The sequence below is a fragment of the Lepidothrix coronata genome, unplaced genomic scaffold (genome assembly GCF_001604755.1).
Source record: "Lepidothrix coronata isolate B3197 unplaced genomic scaffold, Lepidothrix_coronata-1.0 Scaffold12, whole genome shotgun sequence".
Classification (NCBI taxonomy): domain Eukaryota; kingdom Metazoa; phylum Chordata; class Aves; order Passeriformes; family Pipridae; genus Lepidothrix; species Lepidothrix coronata.
In genome coordinates, this window is record NW_016690192.1 from 2,390,960 (window position 1) to 2,403,036 (window position 12,077).

General features: G+C 46.1%; 2 protein-coding genes across 2 annotated transcripts in view; one reads left to right on the plus strand and one right to left on the minus strand.

Moving 5' to 3' along the window:
- ZFYVE9 (zinc finger FYVE-type containing 9) overlaps positions 1 to 8,758 on the plus strand; it is a 56,952-nt gene extending 48,194 nt beyond the window's left edge. The window contains 6 exon segments of the mRNA XM_017805558.1: positions 329 to 479; positions 1,874 to 1,954; positions 3,338 to 3,500; positions 4,308 to 4,413; positions 5,346 to 5,522; positions 6,271 to 8,758. Coding sequence (XP_017661047.1) covers positions 329 to 479; positions 1,874 to 1,954; positions 3,338 to 3,500; positions 4,308 to 4,413; positions 5,346 to 5,522; positions 6,271 to 6,432 — 840 coding nt within the window. The 3' untranslated portion in view covers positions 6,433 to 8,758.
- Positions 8,692 to 12,077, minus strand: part of CC2D1B (coiled-coil and C2 domain containing 1B) — a 28,803-nt gene continuing 25,417 nt past the window's right edge. The window contains exons 23-25 of the mRNA XM_017805559.1: positions 11,061 to 11,151; positions 10,602 to 10,732; positions 8,692 to 9,830 (exon numbers count right to left, since the gene is read on the minus strand). Coding sequence (XP_017661048.1) covers positions 10,613 to 10,732; positions 11,061 to 11,151 — 211 coding nt within the window. The 3' untranslated portion in view covers positions 8,692 to 9,830; positions 10,602 to 10,612. The remainder of the gene's footprint in view (positions 9,831 to 10,601; positions 10,733 to 11,060; positions 11,152 to 12,077) is intronic.

Here is a 12,077-nt window from a genome sequence, read left to right on the forward strand (position 1 = left end):
ACATTTCCTCCCAGGGTTTTTCTAATGTTTTTTTCTGTGTATTTTTAAAAACAGGTTAGAGAGAACAACTTTTGCAATTTACATAGCTCAGCTATCCCTTACACCATTTATCTTAACAGCACAAAAGGTGGCACTTTAAAGAATCCAGGCAGCAAAAGACCTGAACCCTCTTCTCCAAAGCAGTTTGTGGTTCCGAGTGCTGAAACCTGACGTGGGACATGAGCACTGTTGGGAAGCTTGCCCTGTCCAACTGAACAGCTCCAAGAACCACCTGTTTCTGGAAGTGGCTGCTGAACTGGGTGGGAATGCTAACCCTTTGTGTTTGCAGATGATGAAAGCCATGAACAAGTCCAACGAGCACGTGCTGGCGGGGGGCGCCTGCTTCAATGAGAAGGCCGACTCGCACCTCGTGTGTGTGCAGAACGACGATGGGAACTACCAGACACAGGCCATCAGCATCCACAACCAGCCCAGGAAGGGTGAGAGGGGCTCAGCTCTGCCTGGGTGCTGCTGTACCAGTGCTGTGGGGCTTTGGGAATCGGTCACAGCTGGGTTTGGTTCTGTAAGAGGAAATCATTCTGAGCGCTGGCGTTACTGCTGGGCAGCTCTGTGAGTTGGACCTGCAATGTGAGGAGTAGTAACATATTGCCCCATGTGCTCTTCACCCCTTGGTGCCTTATTCCCCTTGCAGAACCCATGAGCTCAGGTGTCAGGGGCACACCGCTTTGCAGGCTGTGTGCAACCCACATCACACTTCTGTGGGTCAGTGGTGCTGTTCTGACTTTGCCCGAGATGTGCTTCAGCAACTTCAGAGATGAAGCAAACATAAAATAAAGCACAGAGCAGTTGCTCCCTTGTCCCTGTGGCAATGCTGCTGGCACAGGACAGCTCAGGACTTGTAGTGCTCCAGAGGTCACAGTGCTGGAACTGGCTTAGGCAACACCTCTCCATTAATAATGAGTTGGCTTTGGCATTATTGGAGGTGCAGGTGAGGTTGTGGTTGCCTGTGCTTGACCTGCACTATGTGAAAGGAAGATCAGATTTAGTATGAGAGAAAGGCAAATAGGAATAACCAACAACAGCAGCAGCAGCATTTTAATAATGCAGCTTCAGGAAACTTCTCATGTTCACCTTAATTAGACCATCTGATTTCCAGGCTATATTTTTGTTACAGTAGGCTGAAAGGCTGCAGCAGCAGTGTGCTGAGAATTTAAATGTGGGTATGGGGAACATTTCTGGCAAAGAAATTGATACAATCTCCAAATGAGAACAAGACAGAGGCCGACGCTGGTGTTTTGCAAGTGTCCCCAGTCATTCCAGCGAGTTCACTGGCATGGGATGTCACTCAGGACTGACGGTCTTGTCTGACTTCTGTTAACTTCACGTGGGGGACAAGAAGAGGGATTCCCAGAAGGAATTTCATGATGCTTAGTAGTCGTTTAAGATAATTTTACTTTGTCAGATGGCTCTGAGCTGTGGCCTTGTCAGTGGGTTGGTGTTACAGTGCAATCCATAAACAGCTCACACAATCTTTGCCAGCTGTGTGGGAACACTTAGAAGTTAATTATGTACTTGGTTACCCAAAATTAGTAATTCTGAAATTTAGAGGTGTTTAGGCAGGGAGAGTGAGAGTGATGAAAAAGGAGCATTCATTAAGCTTGACAAAAACTGTTGTCCAGTTTAGAAACAAACTGGGTGATTTGCCTTTGCATATCCAAGCCTATGATGTGCAATACAGTCACCAGAATTCCAAGCAGCATTTGTCCTGATTTAGGTTAATCACCTCCCTGGCTGATAGAGCTGTGATACCTGATTCTTGTGTAAGGCATTGCTTTGCAAAAGCCTCACTAACCCTCTCCTGTTGTTGTTACAGTGACTGGTGCCAGCTTCTTTGTGTTCAGTGGAGCTTTAAAATCCTCTTCAGGCTACCTTGCCAAATCCAGTATAGTGGAAGGTAAGAACTGAACTGCTTCTTAAAACACATTGCTTTCCTCTTACAGCTCAGCTCTGCAGCTAGCAAGGCTCTGTCCTATGCCTTGGGTCTTGGGATCATCTTGCTGCTTCAGCTTTATCCTACTTTTTAGCAAAAAACATCTTGTTTCCTCTAATGAGGAGGAACGTGTGCAGATGCTGTAAAACAGGGTCACAAGAAAATGAGGGTAAGATATGAAATACCTGGCTTGGGAGCCTGTGACTGGTTCACTGGTTTGGGTTGAATAAGGAAATCGTGAGCCTAAGATATATGGAATGTGTAACCCACCAACCAGAAGAGGAAACCCTGCTGAACTTCCTGTGCTACCCACTGCTCTGCAGTGTGCAGGGTTATGAACGTGCATTGTTTATGTGCTTGTGTGTGGGCAGATGAGAACATGACAAGTTGAGATTGTTGAGCTGGTACCTCTCTGATGTGGTTTGTTGTCAGATCACAGGAATAGAGGAGTAGCTGCTGATGGCATATGCTGGGCTGGGAGCTGTTAATGCCTGTTACTGAGCTGCACAGCTGTGCAGTCACCTCCCTGTAGCTGGGACAGTGCAGACAGGAGTGGGTTAGGAGTTCTCCTTACGGCTTGTGGTGAGGGATGGGAGGTGCCCACACGTCAGGCAGTGGGCACAGCTCCGTGGGGGAGCTGTGAGTGTGCAGCCATGGCTGGGGGTCACCAGGGCTGACAGGCAGCCAACCCTCTGCCAGGCACTGTGTGCAGGTCATTGTGCCATTTCCTGGGTCTGAACTGGGGATTGTGTGAGACAGAGGTACAGGTGGATTCAGTCTGTACATGGGGGAAATGTTTCACTTCTAAGTCATTTCTGCCCTAGTTTGGTCTGGAGATGTGTTTTAGTGGTGAACATGGCTGTGCTGGGTTAACGGTTGAAGTCAATGATCTTGGAGGTCTTTTTCAAACATAGTAATTCCATGAATCCAAAGTTCTGTATCTGTTGCCACTGGCAGGCAAGCCCTGATTTCTCAAACTCTGTCACTGCTTCCAGTGCCAATGGCGGTGACAGCAGAATGGAGGGGGGTCACGTGGGGCTTCTGAGGTTGGCCTTAGAGCAGGTGTCAAATTTTGAGGCAAACTCCTGTGGCCATTGCTGTAGCTGACTTCACCTGGGAGCTGCTCTTGCCCTGACTGTTGTTTGCCTAGTCAGCACTCGGCAGAGCTGCGTTTTGGGAAGATGAGAGTTTAGAAATGGTTTTACGGAGCATTGCTGCCCATGATGCCTAAAAATGAACATTAAACCTTTGTGTTGCAAGCAGAGGAAGGATGTTTGGGGTTTTTTTCTATATAGGCTCTGTTTGGTGTGGCTTATCTTGGCTTATGAGGATTTCTTGGTTCCCCAGATGGAGTGATGGTCCAGATAACTGCTGAGAACATGGACTCTTTGAGGCAGGCCTTGAGAGAGATGAAAGACTTCACTATCACTTGTGGCAAAGTGGATGCTGAAGACCCTCAGGAACACGTTCATATTCAGTGGGTAGAAGATGACAAAAACTTTAGTAAGGGGTAAGTAGAAGAGCAGTCACTTGACCCTGGTGACCGTTTCTGTTAAAATTTTTAATTGATCTTACAAGGCACATGAGTCTTCAAATCAATAGGAATTAAAAGTCTGTGCCTCTCTTTTGAGTGATAAGATGCAATTAATTGTCATGAAAATGGAATTGAGATACCAGAGCTTTGGGGCATCAATTTAGAAAATTGCCAATGCTCTGGATTTTTTGCCATTGCCAATATCCAGTTATTGGAAACCACTAATCTGTGTCCAACACTCAGTGCTGAACCCTGCACAGTGTGGTCACTTTGCTCTCTTGGTGCTTAGTTTGCATTAAGTAGAGCTGGAAATAAAATTGCTGAACATCAACAGTATCTTTGAACACTTGATACTTAAGCCAAAAGAAAGGTGGATTTGGCAGCTTAAGTATTTATGTCAGTAAAGTGCTGTTGGGATGTATTTGATATTTAAAGACTCAGCACCTAGAAAGGGTATTTCTGTAGTTTCAGGCTCTCCAGATCAGTCTTGGGTTTTGTAACCAAATCCTGGGCTGTGTAAGTCGTGTTTCAGGTATTGCTGGCCTGTGGAGTTTACAAATGAACAGAAATCCAATCTGTATGAAACTCCTCTTTGCAGTGGTAGCACCTCAGGGAGGTACCTCCCCCAGCTCTGGAGAGCAGCTTTGTTGGAAATGAGCAGCTGGTTTGTGCATGTGACCCCGTTCAGGGGCTGCCCTGATTCCAAGGTAGTTCTCTCCTGGGCTCTGCCCAGCTCGTGTCTTTTGCTGTGTGGGAACTGACCCTTCTCCCTCCCTTTTGCAGCGTCGTGAGCCCTATTGATGGCAAATCCATGGAATCCATAACCAGCGTGAAGATATTCCACGGCTCAGAGTACAAGGCCAACGGGAAGGTCATTCGGTGGACAGAGGTGAGCCTGTCACACCCAAATGCACAAGAGCCAACAGCAGCACTGGGGCTGCAACCACAGCCTCCTCTGCCTTGGACCTGATCACCCAACTCACCAAAATGAGAGCAGCAAATGCTCCAGAACAATCCTGTGTTGCCTTTCCTGCCTGCGAGGGCAGATACCATGCCAGGATACAACATCCTCCCACTGCTGTTACCCCAGCCTGTGCTGCTCTGGCCCCCTCTGCTGACAGGGGTGTGGAACAGGGGGGGCACAAGAACAGCACTTGGTGACTGCATTACACAAGGGAACAGCTGCTTTCATCTGCATTTGAGTTAAAAGCTGCCTTTTTACACGGAGACAAATCTTAATATAAATTGTTTTTTAAAAATGTTATTTCGAGCCACCTTCTCTGAAATGGTTCATGTTAAAATGAAAGTGCTGTGGCATCAATCACTTCAAAATGCTTGCACAGCTGATGTTACCTGTGACTCTGTCAGCACACAAATGCTGATGTCAGAAGATTTCTTCAAGTGTGTCACTCTGCAGCTTGCCACCTATGTGTCCTTTTTTTTCCCCAGGTCAGAGGGGCTCAAAAGAGACAAGTTCAGTGGCAACAGTAGCTCAGATCTTCAGGCTTGTGCTAAAAATGTAATGTTTCTGAAATTACCATCTGTTTAAAAGCAGTTTTTCATTAAAACTTGGTGCAATACATACTGAATTTCCATAGTGAGGTTTTTGACCAGATCTCAGAGGACAGGACTATTTAAATCTTTCTTCTGAAGTTTTTTTATTTTTTCTCCCCTAAGGTGCCTTGTCTTCAGGGGCTTTTGCTGGCCTTCTCTGAACAGCTCTTCTTTAAGTCTTCATTTGTAAAAGTTTAAATGGCATGTCAGTAACCCAATTTTCTAGAAAAGCCAAGTGTTATGTCTTGTGTTAACTCTTCCCTTCAGGTGTTTTTTCTTGAAAACGATGAGCAACACAACGGTCTGAGTGACCCAGCTGATCACAGCAGACTGACTGAAAACGTGGCAAAGGCTTTCTGTCTGGCTCTGTGTCCTCATCTGAAACTGCTGAAAGAAGATGGAATGACTAAGCTGGGTCTGCGTGTCACACTGGACTCGGATCAAGTAAGTCTTGAATAGTTTTGGTTTAACTGGGGGGTTGTTCCCCAAAGAGGGAATACGGCACGTTAACCAGAATGTTGAAGAAGTACCCATAGCAGATGCTAATCAGGTGGTGCTGGCTGTTGTTTGGTGTTTTGGGACATCCGTTAGAGCTGGAAAGCCAGTGTCCAGCCTGAATTAGCACAGGCTTGACCCCCATATGGCACGAGCAGCGCCTGCTCTGTGCTCAGAGAAGGCTCTGAAGTGGCCTTTTCACCAGCAATTCAAGATAGGAGCGTATTAAACGTGCTCCTGTGTGAGCACAAACCATTGCTCACAAGGTGGCTGCTCCTAAAAGATCCCACTCTGCATCTGAGGCTGAGGAATGGACAGAAGGTCCCCTGGAGGGCTCCACAGCCACAGCTCTGAGCGGAGCTGAGTCCCAAAGGACAGCTGGGCTTGGGCTGGGAGCAGCTGGACTTAGTGTCACCCAGCTCCTAAACACTGCACAGCTTAAACTGATAATGCTGAGTGCAGGTCCTGCTGCTCTCAGTGAGCTGCTCTGGCAAAGCAGTAGAAAAAAGAGGTTTCTTTTGCCCAGGCAGCCATAGGAAACAGAAGTGCAAAAACAAGTGGAAAAGCTGCTTTAGTGCCTGCACTAAGTTCAAGCACCAACTCCTCAGGCAGAGACCACAGCTGCTCCTCTCTCCCTGCCTGCTGACTCACAGCCTCATGCCCCTCTTAAAACCTGCTCTTACTTTGTATTTTTTAGGTTGGTTACCAAGCTGGGAGCAATGGACAGCCACTGCCCTCTCAATACATGAATGACCTGGACAGTGCCTTAGTGCCAGTGATTCATGGAGGGGCCTGTCAGTTGAGTGAGGGGCCAGTCATAATGGAGCTCATCTTTTATATTCTGGAAAACATCTCATAAGAGGACTTCATTTTCTGTTCAGACCTGTTCCAGCAGCAGTTGTATCTGAATCATTTGCACTTTAAAACTGGAAAATTAAGCTTTTGTTAACACTATTGGGGAAGGGGGGGAGGGGGGAGGGACAGTTGTTCCATAATTCTAAATCTTCTATGCATTGTCAACAACCAGAGGATCAGGGCAGCTTCTATACTACAACATGGCTATGCTATCCTTGCAGCTAATCCACTTCTGTTACTGTTTAGAAAAATGTTCATGTTTAAAGACTTACAGTCCTGTACTCTCAATGCTCAAAAGGGTGCAAAGATCACTGGGGCATAAATAAAAAGTGAAACTCCAACCTTGTAGTGTTTGTAGATGGCCATGTAAGAACCAACAGCCAAGCCCTCCATTCTGACCTCATCACAACCTTTGTGGGTATTGTAGACACTGAACAGTAACGTTTACATTATTTTGACCAGATTATTGGTTGAAATACGTTTGGAGAAGCCCTTGAGAACTATGGAAAGATTCCCCAGCCATAACTCCCTTTGTCTGTGTCCAGAGGAGCAGAAGGACAGGCAGGCATGTCTCCCAAGGTTCTGTGACCTGCAGCTGTGTGTGTGGAATAGGCTGGTTTACTTTGTTCCTCTAGTTACCGTAAAGTCCCTCACCTCGGCAGGTTTCTGTAATGTCCTAGAACAACTCTGCTCTTCTGTACCTTGTTTACAAATCTGTATGAAGCAGAGGTAACATTAGCCCTAAAGTGCAGTTATATCTCGTTCCTCCCCCCCCAGTAGGTCCTGCTTTCTAAAGCCAAGCACCACCCAGGGCAGCTGTGTCCCCTCCCTGCTGTTCCCGGTAGTGTAACGCCCGTGTCATGTATCCAGCTTGCACCTCATCCTGCAGCCCCTGTCAGAGCTTACCTGTGTAACAGTGTAGAGTGGCTGTTCCTGCATGTTCTGCTGAAAAAGGCTTTGTGGGCAGCTCTGAACACCTGCACTTGGCCCAGTGCTCTTAGTCTCACCTGGGAGGGCTTTGGGAAGGAAAGCAGCTGCTCATGTCTGCCAGGGCATTAAGAAGCTGAAATTGAGCATCAGCCAGAGGAAATGTGGTTCCATGTTCTTACTGTCTCCATGGAAAGCTGCTAACCAGTGGGAAGAGCTGTAAGCAGGAGAAGGGGTTTGGTTTGTTTAGCCATAGTCATGCAAAGTAGCTCTTGTGAGTCCCTCCCAGGAAGAGGGGTGAAGGTTTCTCCTCCTATCTACAGAGATAATTTATTTGGGAAGAGAGGTGCTAATTTATGGTGAACATTTATGGTGTGTCAGACATTGCCTGGTCCCTCCTTGTTGTCCCTTCTGGGGGAGGCAGCAGGGCCTGGTTTGGTTGTGCTGTGAGTAACACCAGTGTCCTTTCTGAGGGAAAGGGGAGTGCAAGGCCCCTGGGAGACTGAGGCTCTAGTTTTTAAACAAATAAACACCACTGGCTGGGCAAGAGAAAAGGTAACTGCACATAGTGATGTGCACACAGACCAGTGCCTGCACAGAGTGCATTTGGGAATAAATGGCTACTGCTTTTTAAAAGAAAAAGTGAAGTCTGACAAATCCAATGTTCCAAATTAGAGCTGGTACCACCCAGCCATTGGAGAAGGCAGGCAAGGGAACTGGGGCCAACTCCACAACCAAAAGCTGGCCAGCAAGAGGTAGCCCACTCCCACACTTGAAAGGGTGTTCATCCAAGTGAAGCCTTACCTCTGGCATTTGGGAGAAGGTGGCTTAATGCAGCTCGTTTAATGGTTCCTGCTGGGCAAAGCCTAAACTGTGACCCCCCCACTGCTCCTGCTGAAGTGTCTGTGCAGCCCAGCTGGGCTGAGGGCACTTGGATCCCCCTCTGCACGCTGGTCCTGCACTTTGGGTCACACAGCACTACACGGTGTAGGCACCATTGAGCACCTGGAAGAGCATTCCAGAAACTCGGAAATACTTCCTCCTAGAGCCTGCACTCCAGCTTTGCCACAGCAGCGGCTTTCCAGTCACTTTAGTTGCATTGTTATGCTCAATAATGCAGTAAAAGAGGTGAAAAATGTTTATCTTCTCTTCCTTTGCCCCAGAAGTCTTTTAGGTTCGGATTATGTTTGTGCAAAACACTATCAACTGGTGACTGACATGTTTGCTTCAACCATAGCCTTTGAAATGACCTTAATTACCATGTTGTTAAGAAATGAGTACTTGTTTAGAAAAAAACTGTACTTTTAAAATTCAGTTAGTTAACACTGCAAAAAACTGCATATTATATTTTTATTTTCAACATGTAGTTTTGTATATTAAATTTATTGAAATTAAAAACTAAACACTGTATTGTCTTCATCTGCTCAGAAGGACAGAGGCAGCACTGCCTGACCTGTCTGGACTCTGTCCTGTCTCCCACCCTGCCCTTCCAAACCCTCTGGGCAGGAGCACTCGGCTCCCAGCACAGGCACATCCTGCCCTGGGAGATCCCTGGTTTCTGTTCACTCAGAGAGATGTAAAAACACAAACAGATTTAGTACCACTTTTTGTGTGCTGATCAAAAGCATTCCTGAAAATAAGTCATGATCCAGTTTTCTACATGACAAAGAATGACTATTTTCCCCTTCACCTGGAAGAATTTTAAAAGCCTATTCTTGTAAAAAGACAAGGAACATTTGGGAAGCAGCAGAGTTTAGTGTACTTTTTTTTCTTCTTCTTTTTTTAAATTAAAACCTCAACAAAACAAAGGATGAAGGCACAGTACCCTTCTGTGCTGAACAAGCAGTGCAGCAAGCACAGCAGACATCTGGTAGACAGAACAAAAATGTGGGTCTGTAAACACCTGCTGCCAAGGAGCCCTGCAGCCTTTGGAACCTCAGGTGCCAAGGGTGTGCCCAGAGGAAGGACTCACACCGCTAAATTGCTGCCTGACATCTCTCCTGTTTTAGGAAACAAAAAAAAAACCCAACCAAAACAGGCCTGGACAGGAGAGAACAGAAAAAGCAGTAGCAGACTGTTCACTGAACCACAGCAGCTGCTCGGACACTCGGAAAAAGGAATTCTGGTGAAGGTCTTACCTGTGACTTGACCAAAAAGCTCTTGCACTGCCTCAGGGAATTCTTAAGGGGCTAAACTTCTCCCACAGCACTCTGCATAGTTAATGTAACATTCGTCCTGGTGCTACATTAGTAGTCCCACATTAAGGCAACTGTCTATTTTGTGTAGACTGGTCCCAAGCCCTGCAGCAGCACTTCCCAGAGCCTCCCATTTGCCTTGAGGGTATTAATAAGCACTATGGCTGTTACCAAAATAGACATTAGGTTCAGTAGTGCATTCTTTAACATCTTTGGTGCTTGCAGCTTAGCAGCATCTTCTACGTTCCTTCAGCCCACGGCTTCTGACATTCCAATGGATCTGGGGAAAAAAACCACACAAACCCCATCAAAATTAGTTGCTGCAGTATATAACAGATGGTCACAACTCAAGGTGACATTACATGTAAAATGCTGACATGAAGGTTCTGGATGGTCAACTAGAAAAATCAATGGAGCAAAATTATTAAGCTCCAGTGATGGAAAGTGCTTCGGCACAAGGCCAAGTTGTTACTTCAGGTAACACGTCCCTCAGCCTGACTGAGGCTCACAGGACCTTCCTGACCTCCTTGGCTGAGAGGAAACCAATAAAAGAGTCCCTTTGGTGCCCAAATTCAGACTCATGCACTGAAACAAGACCTCTCAACCTGTCCAATTCAACAGCAAAGCTGTGGCAAACAGATGATGTCACCCTGAAGCTGATGAATATTCACTTAACTGCCATTTATAACCACAAACCAAAATGTGCTAAGGAAGAGGGAACACAGAGGCTCTGGGAGATCAAGCAAAGGAAGATGGATCACTTATCAATCTTATTTTCTAAGTATTATTCTAAGTAAAGGTGACACCAGAAGCTGTCCCTGTATTTCAAGTGATTGTGAAGCATCTTTGAGATACAAACTAATCAGAGGTTCTGTAACCTCATTTATGAAATTATGTCAACTCCCCATCACAAATACAAAGAGGAATGGTATTGAAGCCGGAGCTGTGTAATTAGGTCAATGTCAACACGAGACATTATTCAAGCAGAGTTTATCTTTATCTGTAGCCCTGTCAGGTCCTGCCCAGACCCCCTCTGGAGCAGCGTTCGTACCTCACACAGAACTAATGCTCCAGGACCAGCCAGTTTTCTGTAACTGTTTGAAGATCTTGACCACTGAGGGGCTCCCTGAGTCTCACTTTTACCTCCAGTTTCCCACCAGTGGGCTTCCTGCCATCAAAAATCTGGAAGAACCACAAAAAGAAGAGCAGTTAGTGCACATATGAATTACAATGTCAGAGTGCAGAGCCTCAGGCATCCTTGAATTTATCTGCCCACAATCCAAAGGTGACAGAGATCACCTGCAGGGATCAGCTGCAGTGCTGGGAGGGGTCACAGCCATGAGATTCCTCAGATTATAATTCAGCAGAGCAGGTCTCCCCACATCCCAGGCAAGGTACCAAACTCATCTGATACAAAACTGCCCACTGTACACACACAGTTATCCAAATATTCATTTCCCCTTTGTGTTTAATGTTAAGTAGAAGAACACACCTCACCCCCAAAACATACCTCAATGATCTCTCTAACTTCACATTCTGATTCCAGCTTGTCCAGTTTCAAGTGTGCTGTCCCCACCTGCTTGTCACTCCTGAAAAAGGACCTGTTCCAAAGAAACCTTCCTTAAGCAAAGGGTAAGGACTGTCAGGACGTTAAAGAGAAAACAAGCCTAAGTCATCACTATTTGCTCCATCACCACCTCCAGGAGGCTGGGCAGGACATGCTACAAACCTGGGGGCAAGAGGTAAACCCTTAACACACCAGACTACAAAGCACGAGATAAAGAAGCACTCATTTGTTAATTATTCTTGTGCAAACAAGTTAAAGATGAGGACAGCAGTGAAGAAAAACAACCAACTAAACCAGCACTTGGAGTGGCAGCAGCTTCTGTCCCTGCACAGGGAGACAGGGAAAACAAGCCCAGCAGCCAGGACAGGGCAATGCTCTGCTACAGGACAGGGCTGTTTAATGGGACAGGCTAAAGGACTTCCCAAGGAAGGGAATCTCTCAGCAAAACAAACATTTCACAGGCACCTGCTGCTTTTGGCACAGTACTTTCGGGGAAAAGTCACATGAATCATTCTGTTTCATCTTGATAAATCAAAACATTTTCAACAAGTAGGAACATTTCAGCTATTGGTTTGATCCACCTTCATACTGGTAGTTTAACAGTCAAAAACTATCACTACAGACTCTGGAGGCAGGAAAGACAACTGACCATGCCTGCTGTGTTTTAGATAGGAAATCTGCCCAGAATTCAGAATGTTCCTTTTTTATCCACCCTGTTTAAGAAAAAAACAGGCAAGCAAAACCAACGTACAAAAAACCTCCCAAAACACCCACCCTTCTTCTTTTATCAGCAAGAGATATTAAGATATTATCAAGGAAGAATTGACATTTACAATAGACTCTCCATAAATTTTTATATGGAGCCTCATGATCACATCACTGGTGGCAACAGAAGACTGAGACTCTCCATCGATGAGAGTTGACTCACAAAATCATTTAGGGAAGTTCAGACTTCATTAG